This window comes from Vombatus ursinus, unplaced genomic scaffold (assembly GCF_900497805.2).
Source record: "Vombatus ursinus unplaced genomic scaffold, bare-nosed wombat genome assembly UNPS02014991.1, whole genome shotgun sequence".
Taxonomy (NCBI): domain Eukaryota; kingdom Metazoa; phylum Chordata; class Mammalia; order Diprotodontia; family Vombatidae; genus Vombatus; species Vombatus ursinus.
This window is the reverse complement of record NW_020954769.1, coordinates 135,079-153,212: the sequence shown is the minus strand read 5'-3', so window position 1 is coordinate 153,212 and position 18,134 is coordinate 135,079. Positions and strand designations below refer to the sequence as shown.

Below are 18,134 nucleotides of genomic sequence, written 5' to 3'. Positions count from 1 at the left end.
AGAAACCATCAGAAAGAGGAAACAAAACTCAACAGAAGAGAAGAAAAAAAATAGCAATTCAGCTTCCATAGTTCTTTGGGTGTGGATAGCATTTTCCGTCACAAGGCCTTTGGAGATGCCTTAGATCCTTGTATTGCCGGGAAGGGTTAAGTTTATCAATATGAGTCATCACACAACATGGCTGTTACTGTGTACAACGTTCTCCTGGTTCTGCTCACTTCACTCAGCATCAGACCATACAAGTCTTTCTAGCTTTTTCTGAAGTCAGCCTGTTCATCATTTCATATAGCACATTCTGACATTATTTTTGACATTATTCTGCATGTACTTAGGTACTTAATAAGTAGTTCTGAGGCTAGCCCATTGGGGCAGCCAAGAATAGAACCCTGAGGGTTGGAGGTTAAATGGTGCTTAGTTTATACTGTGGAAGGCAATGTAGGGGCAAGGGAAGCATCACGGACAGTTCATGGCAGGGTATAGTGGCTAGATTATTGGAGTGAAATTCAGGAAGACTTGGGTTCAAATCTCCCCTCTGAAACAATGGCTGTGCAACAATGGGCAAATCACTTAACCTAACTGAGCCTCAGTTTCTTCATCTGTGAAATGGGGGTACGTCTCTGACAGGGCTGTGGTGAGATTCATATGAGATAAAGTAAGCCAAGTGCTTTGTAAACTTGAAAAGCACTTTATCAGTGTCAGTTTTGTTACTGTTCATAGACAGATATGAAGTATGGGGACCTAAAAGGTCTGAGAGGGGGCATTTGGACAGAGTGCAAAGAGATGGAAGAAAATCTTGCTGCTTGGCTTTCAGTAAGTAATCTCACCTCTCTGAACTTCATTTTCCCCTTCTGTAAATTCAGGGAGTTGTACTATTTAACCTTGAAAGTCCCTTTTAGCACAGAAGTGGATAGGGAAGTGGTCTCAGATTCAGCAAGACCTAGGTTCAAGTCCTGATTCTGACTCATACTGATTGTGTGACCTTGGACAAGTCACTTTACCTCTGATTACCCCAGAAATCTTTCTAAGACAGAACAATTACAGAACAGTTACTGATCTGTATTGGGAAAGGGAGTCTTTCTCACTGGTCCCTCCACTCCCCGGTAGACTCTAAGTTCCTTGAGATCAGGGACTATTTTGTTTTTTGTCTTTGTTGTCCCTAGCATCTTGCACAGTTCCTGGCATATGATAGGCTTTGGATGAATATTTGTTGAATTTAAAAGAGTTGGCTTCCCTTTAATGCCTGGGAAAACTTTAGTGGGGCAGTCATATATAACACATACACACCTTTCACTTTTTACTTCTGAGAGGGAAAGCAAGATTGTGAGTGTTATCAGAATAGTAAAGTCCCTATCTATTCTTCACACTTCCTTCCCCTTCCCCTTTCCTCTTCTCTCTCTTTTCCTCCCTTCCCTGCTCTCTTCTCCTCTTTCCTCTCCTCTCCTCTCCTCCCTCCTCTCTCTTTTCCTCCCTTCCCTGCCCTCTCCTCCTGTTTCCTTTTCTCTCCTCCCCTTCTTTCCCCTTTCCTCTTCTCTCTCTTTTCCTCCCTTCCCTGCCCTCTCTTCCTCTTTCCTTTCCTCTCCTCTCTCCTCTTCTCTCTCTTTTCCTCCCTTCCCTGCCCTCTCTTCCTCTTTCCTTTCCTCTCCTCTCTCCTCTTCTCTCTCTTTTCTTCCCTTTCCTGCCCTCTCCTTCTCTTTCCTTTCCTCTCCTCCTCTCCCTTCCCTCCCCTTTGTGTCAGATGCTCAGGACTTCCCCTTCCCTCCCTGTTTAACCTCCCTGCCCCCCTGCTTTGTATCAATGTGGGGCAGGGACAGGGACTGTGGGAAAATTTTTTGTCATCTTTTAAGCTCTGGCTTCCTGTGTGCTTTAGAAACCTTAGTACAAGTGGAGGTGTTAGGTCAGAGGGGTTGGTTACGTCCTGCTAAACATAGCCTTGTATCTGGTATAGCCAAGAGCAGAGTATTTCTTTAAAGACTGTACAGAACAACCAGAAATAGAACCCAGGTGTGGTAACACCAGTCATTTCCTGACAAGCCTTCTCTTCTCCCCCATGCCCTACCTTCTACAGAATGTTGGTAAGGATGGCTGGGGCCCAGTCAAAGACATCCAGTGGCTGGTAGCTAAGGTTCTTTGAGCCCAGGTGGGGTGGGGCCCAATGAGAAAGGAGAACATCACGGCCGAGGGAAAGGTTTGGTTCATTTTTATTCTGAAACTTTTTGGTGCCTTTTGCTCATCTGCTCCTTTCCTCCTATGGTTACTTCTCTCCCCACGTCGTCCTGCTTGCCTTGATTGCACTTAGGAAATCCCATTCTTCCCTGGGATGTTCATAGGATCCTAGATCTAGAGATGAAAGGGATCCCCCCAGAGCCATCTAGCCCAACCCCTCTCATCTTACAGATGAGGAAAATGAAACTAAAGGAGGTTATGGGACATCTCCCGGGGTCACATAGCTAATGTCAGAAGTGAAATTTGAACTAAGATCTTCTCAAGTCCCATAAGCTATATCTACTATGCCACAGGCTCTGGAAATTAGAAGTTGGGTTTTTACCTTGGTATTCGATTCCCTCCAGTCCCAGAAGAGTGTAAGCCCCTTGAGGGCAGGGACTCTTTTCCGTTTTGTGTTTGCCTATTACAGTGCCTAGCACCCAAGAAGTGCTTAATAAGAATTTATTAAATTGAATTGAATATTGTTTTACTCAGTGCAGAAAACTTTATGAATCTCCATTACAATCAGGTAAGAAGCTTGAAGGTCTCTTCTGTTTTTTTTTTTCCTGCAGTTGACATCTTAGCCATTATGATACCTCTTCCATATAGCCTTCCATATCCTGCCCCTACCCAGGCAGAAATGATTCCTTCCTCAATCAATCAATAAGCATTTATTAAGTACTTATTAATACAGCTGGGTGGCAAATCAGATAGAGTGCTGGGCTTGGAGTCAGGAGACTCAGCTTCCTGAGTTCAAACCTGGCCTCCAACACTTATTAACTATATGACCGTGGGCAAGTCACTTAACCCTATTTGCCTCAGTTTCCAAAATCTATAAAATGGGTTAGAGAAGGAAATGGCAACTCACTCCAGTATCTCTGCCAGGAAAATTCCAAATGGGGTCATGCAGAGTTAGACACAACGGAAAATGACTGAACAGCAGCAAAGTACTTATTATATCTCAGGTACTGAGCTGGGTGCTGGGCATACAGAGGCCAGGAATTTACATCCTATTGGAGAAGAACGATGTATATATAAACTTATATATAAAATAAAAAAAGATAATTTTTTGAAGGGGCAAGGGATGGATGTGGGAGGTGGCATTTGAGGTAAGCTTTGAAGGAAGCCGTGATTCTAAGATGCAGAGGTGAAAAGGGAGCACATTCCAAGCAAGAGGGGCAGTGAGGAGATGGAACTCCAATAGTATTTTGTACTGTCTTCTCTTATACCCTTTCAACCTCTCATTTATTTCATAGTTATTTGTGCCCAAGAATTATGTGGCGAGCCAAGGTAGCATAGTTGAGAGAGCATTAGACTTGCAAGTTAGAAACACTTGATTCAAATTTTGCCCCGACCTTTCCTAGCTGAGTGACCATGGCAAGTTGTTTAAGCTTCCTGAGACTCAATTTCCTCATCTGTAAAATGAAGATCATACCTATGGTACCTATTTCATGAGATTACTATGGATTCAAATGAGGTAACAGATGTCAAGTCCTTTGCAGAATTTAAAATGTTATTCAACTGTCAGTTATTATATTATCATTTCCCGTATGAAAATGCCATCGCAATGGGAAAAGAAGCTTGGACATTTCTTCTTCATTTTCTCTAGCGGCTGGAATCCTACCCATTCTATAATCTCTCTGAGGGCAGATATCAAATATTATTCATCCCGGGCAGCTAGGTGGTGCAGTGGATGGAGCACTGGCCCTGAAGTCAGGAGGACCTGAGTTCAAATCCAGCCTCACACCAAACACTTGATGCTTGCTATCTGTGTGACCCTAGGCAAGTCACATAACCCCAATTGCCTAATAATAAATATAAAAATAAAGTGTCCTAGGGGCAGCTAGGTGGCGCAGTGGATAGAGTACCGGCCCTGTAGTCAGGAGGACCTGAGTTCAAATCTGGCCCCAGACCAAACACTTGACACTTACTAGCTGTGTGACCCTGGCAAGTCACTTAACTCCAGTTGCCTCACAAAAAAAGCAACAAATATTATTCATCCCCATAGTGCCTGGACATAGTAGGCACTCCATAAGTATTTGTTGAATTAGATTGTGAGGTCCTTGAGGGCAGGAATTGTCTTTTGCTTTTTTCGTATCCCCAGAACTTAGCAAGGTGACTGGCACATAGTAGGCACTTAATAAATGCTTGTTGATGACTTGAATGTCAGTCAGTCAAGTAAACATTTGTTAAGTGCTACCTATGTACCAGGCACTGTGCTAAGTTCCAGGGATACAAAAAGAGGCAAAAGGAACCTGTAAGGAACTCATAATCTAATGGGCTTAACTCCTTAAGGTCAGGGACGCTTTCATTTTTGTCTCCATGCCCAGGGCCTAGCATGGTGCTTGGCACATAGTAAAAACTCAATAGTTGTTTACTGAATGTTGAATGAATGTTAAATTAACTAAAATCATAATGATAATAATAATATTGTCACCTAGCATTTGTATGATCCATTAAGTTTTGTGAAGCAAATTGACCAAGTTGGTAAGCTGAAAATTCCTGCCACCAAACTAAAGGGATTTTCAACCTGGAAAATCTCCTGGTTGGGGTTTGAAAAGAGTGGGGTCTCCCAGAATTCTCAGAGTTCTGCAAAACTTCTTCCTTTGCCAGTGAGGAAGGGGCTTGGGCAAGGAAATTAGACAAAAATGGGAATCAACAAGAGCCTCATTATGTTAAAGAGAGTGCACCAGCCTGCAAAGCCCTGGGTCCCAGCCTCTTGCTAGCTGTTCCAAGAATGGGAAACATCATAGCCAATGATCCTCTCTTTACCCATTCACTAACCAGTTCACTAAACATTCAGCACAGCTCCTGCTCTGTGTAGAGAGCATCATTGCAGACTGACAGAGGTTAGACAAGACTGTGGGGTTTAAAAATGAAACTGCCCCTGCTCTCAAAGTGCTTGTATTCTATTTGGGGAGGGGAAGACACTCAACATGGGCACAAAGTAAATTCTAGGGTAATTTCATGGGAGGAGGCACTAGCAGCAGGTAGGATTAGGAAAGGCCTTATGTAGGAGATAAATATAAGGGAAGGAGTGTTGGGAGTCCAAAAGACTTGGGTTCAAATGTGCCTCATAATAATAGTAATAATGTTGTTCTTCAGACACTTCAGTTGTGTCCGACTCTTCGTGACCCCATTTGGGCTTTTCTTGGCAAAGATACTGAAGTAGTTTGTCATTTCCTTCTCCAGCTCATTTTACAGATTTTGGAAACTGAGGCAAACAGGGTTAAGTGACTTGCCTAGGCTCATACAGCTAGTGTCTGAGGCTGGATTTCAACTCAGGAAGATGAATCTTCCTGACTCCAGACCCAGGTGCTCTGTCTACTGGGCCATCTAGCTGCCCTCAACAGTAATAATAGCTAGCATGTACATAGTGCCTACTATGTGTCAGGCACTGTGTGTGTGTGCTAAGTGCTTTACAAATATCTCATCTGATCCTTAAAACAACCCTAGGAGGTAGGTACTACAGTTATTATCATCCTCATTTTATGGATGAAGAAACTGAGACCCAGGTCCTCCTGACCCCACGCTTAGCACTCTGTCTCTTACTCATGGTGTCTCTACAAGTAAAGAGATCACCTTACAGTTGTAGCCCAGGATTGATTTTTTTTTTGCCTGAGTCCACATGAATTCTTTTCTTAATGAAATTAGGAGGCTAAAAATATAGATAATTAATAAAATTCACAAAAACTCAAAGCCCCCTGACCTCAGTGACTTCTAGTGACCAGGCTAGAGATAAAAGATTCCTAACCCATTAAATTCTGTGTATTCAAATAGTTTCCAAATTTGGACCATCCATAATCTTTGTTTCACAACCTTGTGTTACTCGACCAATCCAGAAAGATACCACTCAAAATGGAATTAAGATCATTTGTCTTTATCTAGGGGGGGAAAAACTATTTTAAGTACTTTCAAAACAGCAAGTATGGACATTTAAAGAATAAGAAAGTGCTTAAGAATAAACAGTGTCAGGAGCATCTAGGTGGCACAGTGGATAGAACACTGTCCTTGAAGTCAGGAGGACCTGAGTTCAAATCCAGCCAAAATCCAGCCTCACACATTTATTAGCTGTGTGACCCTGGGCAAGTAACTTAACCATGATGGCCTCCAAGAAAAGGAAAAAGAAGAAGAAGAAAGTGTCACTCATTTGCTAATAGGCAAGAGAGCAGAAGAAAAAAATAGTGAAGAAATTTCAAAAAGTCTCAGCCTCATCTCAGGGTAAGCACAATCAATCAGGGTAGCACAGATTCTTCCCTAAGTGAAGCACCAAGCAAGGAAAGGTCCCAATTGCTCAATGTGCATGGTGAGGAAGTACCAATATGTATGGAGTGTCCTCCAAGGATGCTATTCTGATCCTGTGCTACTTCTTCTACCCATCCCTCTTCTGCACTTCTCCCTTCGACTCTTGAAGAACATTTGTAAAGACTTCCACCACAGTGGAAACCCTGCTCTCCAATTTCAAGTTCCCCCAGGAAGTAAATCAGGGTGCTTAGTAAGGGTTTAAACAGTGGAGTCTTAACCTGGGCTTCATGAATTTGTTTTTTAAAAAATATTTTAATAACTGTATTTCCTTTGTATTTCATTTTATTCATTTAAAAACTTTATTCTGAGAAGGGCTTTATAGGTTTAATAGGACTTCCAAAGGGATCCATGTCACAAAAATAGTTGAGTCTCCACTTTAAACTATTTCCTCCACCCATGGGTGAATTTGTCTGAACCCACCCATATGGCACATTACACAACCTTGTTTTCTGGAGTTGGATTTGGACTGCTAGAATCTTGCAGCTTGAAAGGACCTTCAGAGGTCTGGAGGTGCTATACACATGTAAACTATTATCTTATGAAGATATTATATACAATGCCTCTATTTAAACATACAAAAAATATAGAAATGGAAGCTCACCAAGGTTTAATTGAATGCCTTGCTTAGTGTCACATAGCAAGTAAGTGTCTGTGGGATGAGATTTGAAGCCATCTAATCAAACCTTTTAGATGATTTGATGGATAGACCCTTGGGCTTGGAATCAGGAAGACTTGTTTTCCTGAGTTCAAATCTTTCTTCCGATACTTACTAGCTGTTTGACCCTTGGTGAGTCACCTAACCCTTTTTGCCTCAGTTTTCTCATCTGTAAAATGATCTGGAGAAGGAAATGGCAAACCATTCCAGTATCTCTGCCAAGAAAACCCCAAATGGGGTCACAGAGAGTCAGACATGACTGAAAAATGACTGAACATCATCATAAGCATCCCTACCAAATGAGGCCTTTCTGGATCCCTGCAGCTGATAGTGCCTTACCTGACACCAATCACCTTGTTTTTTTCTTGTATGTATTATGCGCATATTTGTTTTGTATAACTTATATGTATATGCGCTGTCTCACCTTGTAGAAGTAAGCTTCTTGAGGGCAGGGATTGTTTCACTTCTCTCTTTCTAGCCTCAGCACCTAGCACATAATAGGTACTTAATAAATACTTCTTTATTTGCCTGATAAGTGGAAGAGGTTAATGAAGTCTGTATAGAACCTTTTTTCTATAGGATTGTAATTGAGTTAATAGTCAACGAGGCTGCATACCATAATATTGCCATTATTTTGGAACTAGGCAGACATCTTTTTAAGTGCTCTGGGTGATTGCTTATATGTAGGATGGAAAGGAAAGAGTAGCTGTGAACCTTCCTTCAAACCTGGAGGCAGGTTCTTTACTTGGCTGTCTTCATGTGCAGGTACCTAGAATAACCTCTTTCCTCCTTTCGCTTCTCTTTACTATCCAAATCCTACCCCTCCTTCTAGGCCCAGCTTGAGTGTAGGAGTACTCTGGGAGTCTTGCTTACCACTCCAACTTGCCTTGTGTGATTTCACTGTTTCCCTGTCTTCTCAATGAAATTCATTCATTCTTTGATAAATATTTATTGAGACCCTATTAGGGCTTAAGTTCTCTCATGGACTTGTGGATTTAGAATTGAAGGGGACCTGCTGCAATTCTGCTCCCCCCCTCATTTTGTAGATGAAGAAACTGAGGGTCAGGGAGCTTCAATGACTTGCCCCATATCATCCAGGTTGTAAGCATCAAAGGTGGGACTTGAAACCTTATCATTTGACTCCAGAGTCAGGTCTCTATCCACTGCTAGCCCCAGTGAGGGGAGATGAAAGGTTATATATGTCCTCTGCCCTTTGAGAATGAATTAATGAAGAAATGAAAAAGCATTTATTTTTTTAAATTAAAAATTTTTTTTTTTGATTAGGCAATGGGGTTAAGTGACTTGCCCAGGGTCACACAGCTAGTAAGTGTTATGTGTCTGAGGCCAGATTTGAACTCAGGTCCTCCTGAATCTAGGGCCAGTGCTCTATCCACTTTACCACCTAGCTGCCCCCAAGATGATACTTTCCCTCAAGGAGTTTACATTCTCATTAGAGAATAGAATTGGGGAAATATCATTGGTGGATTGGTAGAGAAGTAATGGAAAGTAGGTTAAAGTGACCAAAATCCCCATACCTCATAGTCCGTCTACTTAGAGTCAGAAAATACTACAAGATGGAGACAATGGCAATTGGAGTAGTATTTTAAAAGAGAAAGAAGTAGGACCTAGGATTGTTTTAGGGGTCTAGGTCAGAGATCTGGAGCTGGAAGAGATCTAGTCTAACATCCTCATTTTACTCTCATGGAATGGAAATGGAAAGCTGAATAAAGCCTTGAAGGATGGGAAGAAATAGGAAAGGTGGGGGAAGAGGGAATAGAACATGAGCAGATGTTGGGAGGCAGAAATAAGAGTGCCATATTTGGGAATGGACCAACCTTATTAGAATGTAAGGCTAATGTTGGAGAATAATGGGATTAAATAATAGGAGATAATAAGGAAGGCTGGAAGAACAGGTTGGAGCCAGACTGTGAAGGGCCAAATGCCAAAGTGAGGAATTTGTATTATTTTCCTAAAAGCAATAGGGGACCCCCTAAAGATTCTTGAGCAGGGCACTGATATGGTCCAACCTGAACTTTATGAAGATTATGTTGTCAGTGAGATAGAGGACAGCTTAGAGAGGGAAGAAAATGGAAGCAAGGAGACCATTTGAGAGGCTGTTGCAATAATCTGTGGTCTGAACTGAGACAGTGGCTGTGTGAGTGGAGAGAAGGGAATGGCGAAAGGTGTGGAGTTAGAATTGATGACTTGGCAACCTCCTGGATATGGGGATGAAGATGATCAAGTATGATCCCAAGGTCCAAGCTGGCACTTACAAGAAGTTAAGACAAGCCGAAGGTCAGAGTGAAGCTGGTAATACAGCAGCAAGGACAAAGCTAGGGGCACAGGGGAAGCCAGACTGAGACAGGACTCAAGAAATCAGTAAGTGATGAGGCCCATGGCAAGGCAAGACATTCAGAGTCCGGGTCAACAGTCCAGTCCTAGGATATCTGCAGGAACAATATAAGGAAGAGGAGGAGAATAGATGATAACAGAGCCGTCTCTAGCTGCTTTTAGGCCTCACTCATGTCCACTGAGATCCAACTCTGAATTAGACTGGCCTGGAGGCTTGTAGGTGATGGCACCTGAAAATGGCTTGCTGGGTGATGGGTATGGGGGTGGAGAGTAAAGGCAGGCCCCTGACAGAAGATGCTCACTAAGGACTTGATGAATTGAAAGAAAGCTGGTCATAATCAAACTCTTTCTCCTTCCCTTGAGAGTTGGTGGGACTTACATGTAGAGGTGAGAAAATGGGTTGGCCCAGCAGTTGACTCTCTGGAGCACAAAGCCAGATTGCAGCTCCAGGGTGGAGACTGAAAGGATCTTAGAAGTTTGGCCACTGCCCATAACACCTCTGCAAAAGCCCTCATTGTTGGGAAATACCCATGCTCTTCTGCATGACTGAAAAGGCACTGCCAGTTGGTTGACTTAGCTTGAGGCCCTGTTCTGGTGGGAAGGACCTCATTTCAGAAAATTCAGAACCTAAGAGGGGAAGTGGTTCAAAATTAAAATAAAATTCATCATACTCTGGTCAGTGCTCTGCCCACAAGACAGCTGTTGTGACCAAAATCCCTGTACCTCGTAGTCCCTCTACTTAGTCAGAAAACACTACAAGATGGAGACAATAGAAATTGGAGTAGTATTTTAAAAGGGAAAGAAGTAGAACCTAGGATTGTTTTAGGGGTCTAGGTCAGAGATCTGGAGCTGGAAGAGATCTAGTCCAACATCTTCATGGGAGATTCAGAGAGGTAAATGGCTTTGGCCAAGGTGACATAGGTACTAAATGTTAGAAGATGAGATTTGAACTGTCAACCAGGTGAAGCCCACTCTTCAAAATGCAGAGGAGTCCAAACTGGGTTGAAAGCAGAAAAATGTTATTAGGAGGAAAATCAGACACTAGTGCTGAGGCCCCCAGTACAAGGTACAAAGGAGCCCACAGCCCAGGTGAGGCAGGGGAGATTGATGCTTGGAAACCACAAAGGGGAAGTTCAGGGAGGGGTTGGGAAAAAGAATGGATAATCTTTCCCAGGAACAGGTGAACATAGAAGTATAATGCTTTGCAAGGACAGTTGACTGCAAGGCTGGTTTGTCCCAGTTTGGGGGGGGGCACAGTTCAGCAAGGTTGGCCATGCAAAACCAACAAAAGCGTCTGGGAGTGAGCAAAACTTTGGCCCACTACAGGCTCTTGATCAGCTCCTTTCTGCAAATAGGCTTACTCTGTGTCCAGTGCATCTGCCTGGCAAGGCAACTTATAGAAAACTAATCTCAGGGGTACTTCCACAGAACCTAAGTCTTCCTCCTCCAAAGCTAGTGTTCTTTCTTTTCTTTTTTCCCCCCTATTGTACCATGGGATTTTATTTTATTTTATTTTATAATTAATTAATTTATTTTTAGTTTTCAACATTTACTTCCATAAGATCTTGAGTTTTACATTTTCTCCCCCTCCCTCTCCTCCCCTCTCCCCAAGACAGCATGCAGTCTGATACAGGCTTTACTTATACATTCATATTAAGTATATTTTCACATTAGTCATGATGTAAAGAAGAATTAGAACTAAAGAATTAGAATCATGAGAAAGAAGAAACAAAACAAAACGACAAAAGAAAAGGAGAGAAAATAGTATGCTTCCACCTGCATTCAGACTCTATAGTTCTTTCTCTGGATGGTGGATAGTATTTTCCATCATGAGTCTTTTGGAGTTGTCTTAGATCCTTGCATTGCTGAGAAGAGCCAAATCTATCAAAGTGAGTCATTGCACAATGTGGCTGTTACTGTGTACAATGTTCTCCTGGTTCTGCTCATTTCACTCAGCATTAGTTCATGTAAATCTTTCCAGATTTTTCTGAAGCCTGCCTGCGCACCATTTCCCACAGGTCAATGTTCTTTCTAACTGTACTACATCTAATGGAAATGTGGAGGCTCTGGTCTAAAAGTAGAGACTGCTCATTTCCAAAGATAAGGGTATAAAGAGGATAAATGGGATAAAGCCTTGGGATAAAGATGGAGTTGCATTGTTTGAGGAGTATGAAGCTTTATTGGGTGTCCAGAGACAACTTCATCACTCAACTCCCAATCTACTGGTCTGAGTTTTGCCTAAATGCATAATTATTTTTTGAGAGACATCCTTTAGGCCTGCTTTATTTTGGAATGATCTCCAGAAGCCTGGGTTCATTGTGGATAACTTCTTTAGGCCTACTGTGGAATATGCCTAAACAAACATGACCTCCTGGAGTGTCCTCTAAAACAGGGTTAATCTGGCCCTCTTAGGCCAGACTTTAGCAAAACCAAATCCAGTCTGTAAGCTAAGAATGTTTTTTGTTTTTTGTTTTTGGTGAGGCAATTGGGGTTAAGTGACTTGAGCAGGGTCACACAGCTAGTGAGTATCATGTATCTGAGGCTGGATTTGAACTCAGGTCCTCCTGACTCCAGGGCTGATACTCTCTCCACTGTGCCATCTAGCTGCCCCTAAGAATGGTTTTTACATTTTAGAATAAAGTCTTGTTGTATTTGAAAATGTTGGGAAAAAAATAAAAAGCTTTCTTGCAGACCATGCAAAAATAGCCAGGCCAGATTTGGCCTTCAGGCTCTAATTTGCTGACCTTTTCTCTAGGCCACAGCCAATGAATGAGACTGGACTGGGTCCTTCCTCTATCTGGACCCCCATGCTTGGAGCTGATTAGGAGAAGGGTGCCACTGAACTTTGTAGTCCTATCCCTGTGTTTTTTGTTGTTGTTCAGTCGTTTTAGTTGTGTCCAATTCTTCGTGACCCCATTTGGTTTTTTCTTGGCAAAGATACTGGAATGGTTTGCCATTTCCTTCTCTAGCTCATTTTACAGAGGAGGAAACTGAGGCAAACAGGGTTCAGTGAACTGCCTAGGCTCACACAGTTCCTAAGTGCCTGAGGTCAGATTTGAACTCAGGAAGATGAGTCTTCCTGACTCCAGGCCCAGCACGCTGTCCACTCCACCACCTAGCTGCTCCTATCCTTGTGTTTGCTAAGTAGTAAAATATAATGAAAAGTTCTTGGGAAATGGAGACTGAATACCCATGCCATTCTAGTTGTTGGAAGCAGATTAAATTCAATGAAATAAACTAAGTGCTATGCTACGCAATGTGTTAAATACAAAAGTGAAGTACATGTGGTCCTAGCCCTCATAAGGGTTATAACCCACAAAGGGCAATAAGACATACAAGGAATTGTAATACAAGACAATCTGGGGTATGCATCATTGGGGAAATGTACAGAAGATGCCATGGGAGCACAAAAGGGTAGCAAAGCTGACCGTTACCTGGGACAGACCAGAGGTGGCTTTGTAGCCTTGAATGATGAATAGGATTTTGATAAAAAGAAAATGGAAGAGGGGGTGGTGGAAGAGGGCATCCTAGGCAAAGGGAACAGCCTAAGCATAAAGAGGGAAAGAATATTTTCCTGAAGATAATTCACCCTAATATGAGTGAATGGGAATGAAGGAAGGTATGCCTCTCTAATATCAGTAGACAATGTGGAGTAGTAAAAAACAAACAAACAAACACTAAGCTTTGGAGTCATAGGAGACTGGGGTTCAAATTCCACCTTAAACATTTACTGGTTTTGTGACTGTGAGCAACACCCATTCAGTGATTAAGGCTATGTGAGAAAGAAGGCAAAGCATAGCCTCTTTTACCTAGTCAGGAAAAAAAAAGTAATCTGAAAGGGAAGACCCCCAGGGTTTCTGGCTGAAACAGAAAGAATTGTTATTTATATTCACTCTGAGCCATCAGAGCCCAAATAATGACCAAATGAGGCCAAAGTCTCCCGCTGCATCCGAGTCCATTACCAGTCATTCTGATCTATGTCTTGCCACTGGACCCGGATAGCTCCAGAGGAGAAAGTGAGGCTGGTGACTTTGCATAGCCCTGCCTCACTTAAATCTAATTTACTTGCAAGTCATGACATCACCTCCCTGGTCCTTTTTGAGGACAAACAACAACAACAATGAGCAGGCCTCTGAAGCTTGGTTTCTTTTTCTACATAATGCATATAAAAGTTCCTGTGACATTTACCTCTTACAGTTATTGTGAGAATCAAGTAACCTGATGTATGTAAAGCATTGAACAACTTAAAAATTCTGAGTAAATCTTACCTATTATTATTGATAAGGAAATTGAGGTCCAAAGAGATGAAATAATTTGTCCTAGGTCACACAGGTGATAAGTAATAAGAGTCAGGATTTGAACCTAGGTATTTTGACTCCAAATCTAGCACCGTTTCTGGCCTACTTCCCATGGGTTTTGAATAGAGGATAGTGAATTTATTTTTGGACACACTATAGATTTTGTAAATATACTCACATAGCACCCCTTCTAATATTCCTCCAACTCTCACTCTCAGTGGTGGTTTGGGTCTCCAAAGGGTGTCTATTACTCTCGGGTAGAAAGGTATAGTCCAGGGGTGGGGTGGGGAACCTGTGGTCTCAAGGCCACATGCGGCTTAGAGGCTGCAGGTTCCCCACCCCTGGTAGATATTCCCAAAATTCTCTTCTAGGCTCCCCTTCCGTGTTTCAGTGACCTGTGCTGTAATTGTTTATCTCAAGTTCTCTGATCTGTAAGGTAGAAAGGATCATTTTTCTACACCTCTCTGCTGTCCAGGGAAAGCTGCAAGGGCAGGAGATGGCCCTTGGGTACGTGGAGCCCTGGGTTTGTTCACTTTGGGGAGGGAGCTGCTCTATAGCGAGTCTCACGCAGGCTCCTCCCTTTGCTGTCTCCTAACAGGACTGAGATGCGCTGGCCCTAGCTGTCCTCTGGCAGCATGTCTGGGGTGTCCGAGCCCCTGAGCCGGGTGAGGGTGGGCACCCTGCGCCGGCCCGACATCCCCCCAGAGCCTGTGGTGGTAGTGCCTGTGGACGTGGAGAAGGAGGATGTGCGGATCCTCAAGGTCTGCTTCTACAGCAACAGCTTCAACCCTGGGAAGAACTTCAAGTTGGTCAAGTGCACTGTGCAGACAGAGATCCAGGTAAGAGATGGGCATGGGTGAGGTGGGCTAAGCTAGAGTCAGAAGCCCTGGGTTCAAATCCCACCTTTGTCTCTCAATGGTTGTGTGACCTTTGACCAAATTCAACCACCCTGGGTCTCAGTTTTCTCATCTGTAAAATGAAAGAGGTAGACTAGATGACCTTTAAGATTACTTTCAGCTCTCTAACCCATGATCCTTTCTTTCCTTTGAGCTGACCCAGCTCAACTGTCCTGGTTTAGGTATTTCCATACCTGTGAAAAGGTAGCATGGAATTGCCTTAGGGCACATCTCCAGACTTGGCCTCCGTGTCTACTAGGCTGATTTCTTCTCTCAGTCTAAGAATTTAGTTCTAGGGTAGTTCATTACTATAACATACTGGACAGATGGTCCTCCAGCCTCTGCCTAAAGACCTCCAAGGAGAGTGAACCCACTACCCCTTGAGGGAGCTCTCCTTGTTAGGAAGTTTTTCCGGACATAAGTGTCCATTTTCTTCTTTGTAACTTCCACTTTTTGGTTCTGATTCTGCCCTTCTGGGACTAGTCAGAACAAGGTTGATTGTTCTTTCACATACTTGAAGACTGCTGTTATGTGCCCCCTGAATCTTCTCTTCTCTAGCTAATCAGATCCTAAGACCTCATAGGACACAGACTCAAGGTCCTTTACCATCTTAGTTATTGTGTCTATGCAGATGACTCACAGATACACACACACATATACATGTATATGTTGTGTGAGCATAATTTTCTTTTATTCATTCATTCATTTATTAATTCATTTATTTTTATTGATTGATTGATCAATTTATGTGCTTGTTGTCTGCTCCATTAGAATGTAATCTCCTTTCAAGAAAAGATTGTCTCATTCTTTGTACCTGTATCCCGAGGGCCTAGCACAGTGCCTGGCATGTAGTAGGTATTTAATAAATGCTTACTTACGTGATTTATTTGGCACTCTCTGTCTTATCAATATCTTTCTTAAACTGAGGTGCCCAGAACTAAACCCCATATTCTGTATGGTCTGAAAAAGCAGAGTTCAGTGTGTCTATCACTTCCCTATTCCTGGAAGTTATACCCCTCTTAATGTAGACCACACTTAGAACCTTTATGACCTTGGACAAATCACTTAACACTTGGACTATTACAGCAATATTCTGGTTGGTCTCGGCCATAAGTCTCTCCCCACTCCAGTCCATCCTCCACTCAGCTGTCAAAACGATCTTCCTAAAGCATAGGTCTGACCATATCCCCATCCCATTCCTCATTCAGTAAACTCCAATGGCTCCCTGTTACCTCCAGAATCAAATATAAAATCCTCTCTTTAAAAGATTTTTAAAACCCTTAATAACCTGGTTCCTTCCATTCTTTCCAGACTTCCTACACTTCATACCCTCTATGTACTCTGCTGTCCAGCTATACAGGCCTCCTTGTTATTCCTCAGACATGGCACTCCATGACTTTTCACTGACTGTCACCAATGCCTGGGATGCTCTTCCTCCTGGTTTCCACCTCTTGGCTCCCCTGGCTTCCTTCAAGGCTTGGCTCAATGTTTACTTGCTTCAGAAGGCCTTTACTGATCCCTCCTACCTATTGTGCCTTCTTCACCCATCCTCACTTCATACATTTTGTGTGGATGTGGTTTTTACATGTTTTCTTTCTCCAATAGTAGGTGAACTCTTTGATGGAAGGTAGGGGCAGGAACTACGGATTTAAAAAAAATTTTTTTTTTACCTTTCTTGGTATCTCCAGAGCTTATCTCAGTACCTGGCGCACAGTAAGATGCAGGTTGACTTGATGACTTGTTCATTGAAACTCTCTAATCCTCAGTATCCTTATCTGTAAAGTGAAGGGGATAGATGAGATGAGCTGTGAGGTCTCGCCTGGCTTTATATTTATGATCCTGTGAATGCCCCCTGTAGGCTGAGCCCTGTCAGAAGGCCCAGTCCTTATTTTCCAGGATCTTGAAGTCTATCTCTGCTTCTAGTCTCTTCTCCCATTTTGAATCCTTGCCAGGATGGTTACCACTTTAAGAAATGGTTCCCCCATCAAACAATCTCTATAGATGGTGGCCAAAGCAGCAGGATTTGGGCTAACGGGATTCAGTTTTCTTCTGGCAATACAAACTTCCTAACAAAGAGAGCTCCCTCAAGGGGCGGTGGGTTCACTCTCCTTGGAAGTGGGCCAGAGTGGAAGAGGACCGTTTGTCCTACCTAGAATCGAATTCTTATACTGAGAAAGGCAAGGATTCATACCTGAGAAGACAGAGTATGGAACTGGTAGGGATTCCTTATGTTAAATCCCTAGGCTTGGCCTCCATGTTTATTAGGCTGATTACTTTCTGGGGCAGCTCATTATACCTTTAAATGACTTTAATTATTAGGAAATTTTTTCTTTCATCAAACCTAAATTTTCCTCTTTGTAACTTCTGTCTGTTAGGGGTAGCTAGATGGTATAGTGGATAGAGTACCAGGTCTGAAGTCAGGAAGATTCATTTTCCTGAGTTCAGATCTGTACTCAGACCCTCACTAGCTGTGTGACTCTAGGCAAGTCATTTCACCCTATTTGCCTCAGTGCCTCATCTGTAAAATGAGCTGGAGAAGGAAATGGCAAACAACTACAGTATTTTTGCCAAGAAAATGAGCAGCTAGGTAGCACAATGGACAGAGTGCCGGGCTTGGAATCAGGAAGACTCATTTTCATGAGTTCGATTTTGACTTCAGACACTTAGCTCTGTGACTCTAAGCAAGTCACTTAACTTTGCCTCAGTTCCTTGTCTGTACAATGTCCTGGGGAAGGAAATGGCAAAGGGTACCTTTGCCAAAAAAAAAACCCAAATACGGTCATGAAGAGTTGGACACCACTGAATAACAAGTACAAACTTCTATCAATTTCTGCCCTCTAGGGCTTAGTGGAACACGTATAATCCCTCTTCTGCATGAGTAACATGAACTGCTCCTTAGAGAATGATTAGGGGTGAATTATACTTGGCACAGTATTAAACTGAACATGCCTGTAGAGCCATTAAAACTGATACCTTATCAGAGGACATCAAAGATAGAGACAAAGATTTCACATAAACATCTATGGCAGTATTTGTGGCAAAAGAAAGGGAAACAAAGTGGTGCCATCAACTGGGAAGTGCTCGTAGCTAAACAAACTGTGGCACATGAATGTCATTGAATACTAATGAACTGTAAGAAATGACAAATGCAAAGAATTAAGAGAATCTTTGGAGGATGTATGAACTGATATGGTGCAAAGTCAGCAGAGTCTGGAGAATAATCCACACAGTGGTCACAATAATGTAAAAAAATTATTGAAAAACATCAATATTTTGATTATTGCAGTAAAAAAAATGTAGAAGGAGGACTCAGCTTATAGTCATGGGAAGGTTCATGATGATAATTTCTTTTTTTTTTTTTTTTGGTGTGGCAATCGAGGTTAAGTGCTTTGCCCAGGGTCACACAGCTAGTAAATATTAAGTATT

At 42.5% G+C, this 18,134-nt stretch overlaps 1 protein-coding gene across 6 annotated transcripts in view; it reads left to right on the top strand.

Annotated features, from left to right (window-relative positions):
- LOC114030733 (protein-tyrosine kinase 2-beta) overlaps positions 1–18,134 on the top strand; it is a 167,988-nt gene that overhangs the window by 80,369 nt on the left and 69,485 nt on the right. For all 6 annotated transcript variants that reach the window (XM_027845603.1, XM_027845601.1, XM_027845604.1 and 3 more), the window contains exon 3: positions 14,411–14,651. In XM_027845603.1, the coding sequence (XP_027701404.1) occupies positions 14,448–14,651 (204 nt within the window). In that variant the 5' untranslated portion in view covers positions 14,411–14,447. The remainder of the gene's footprint in view (positions 1–14,410; positions 14,652–18,134) is intronic.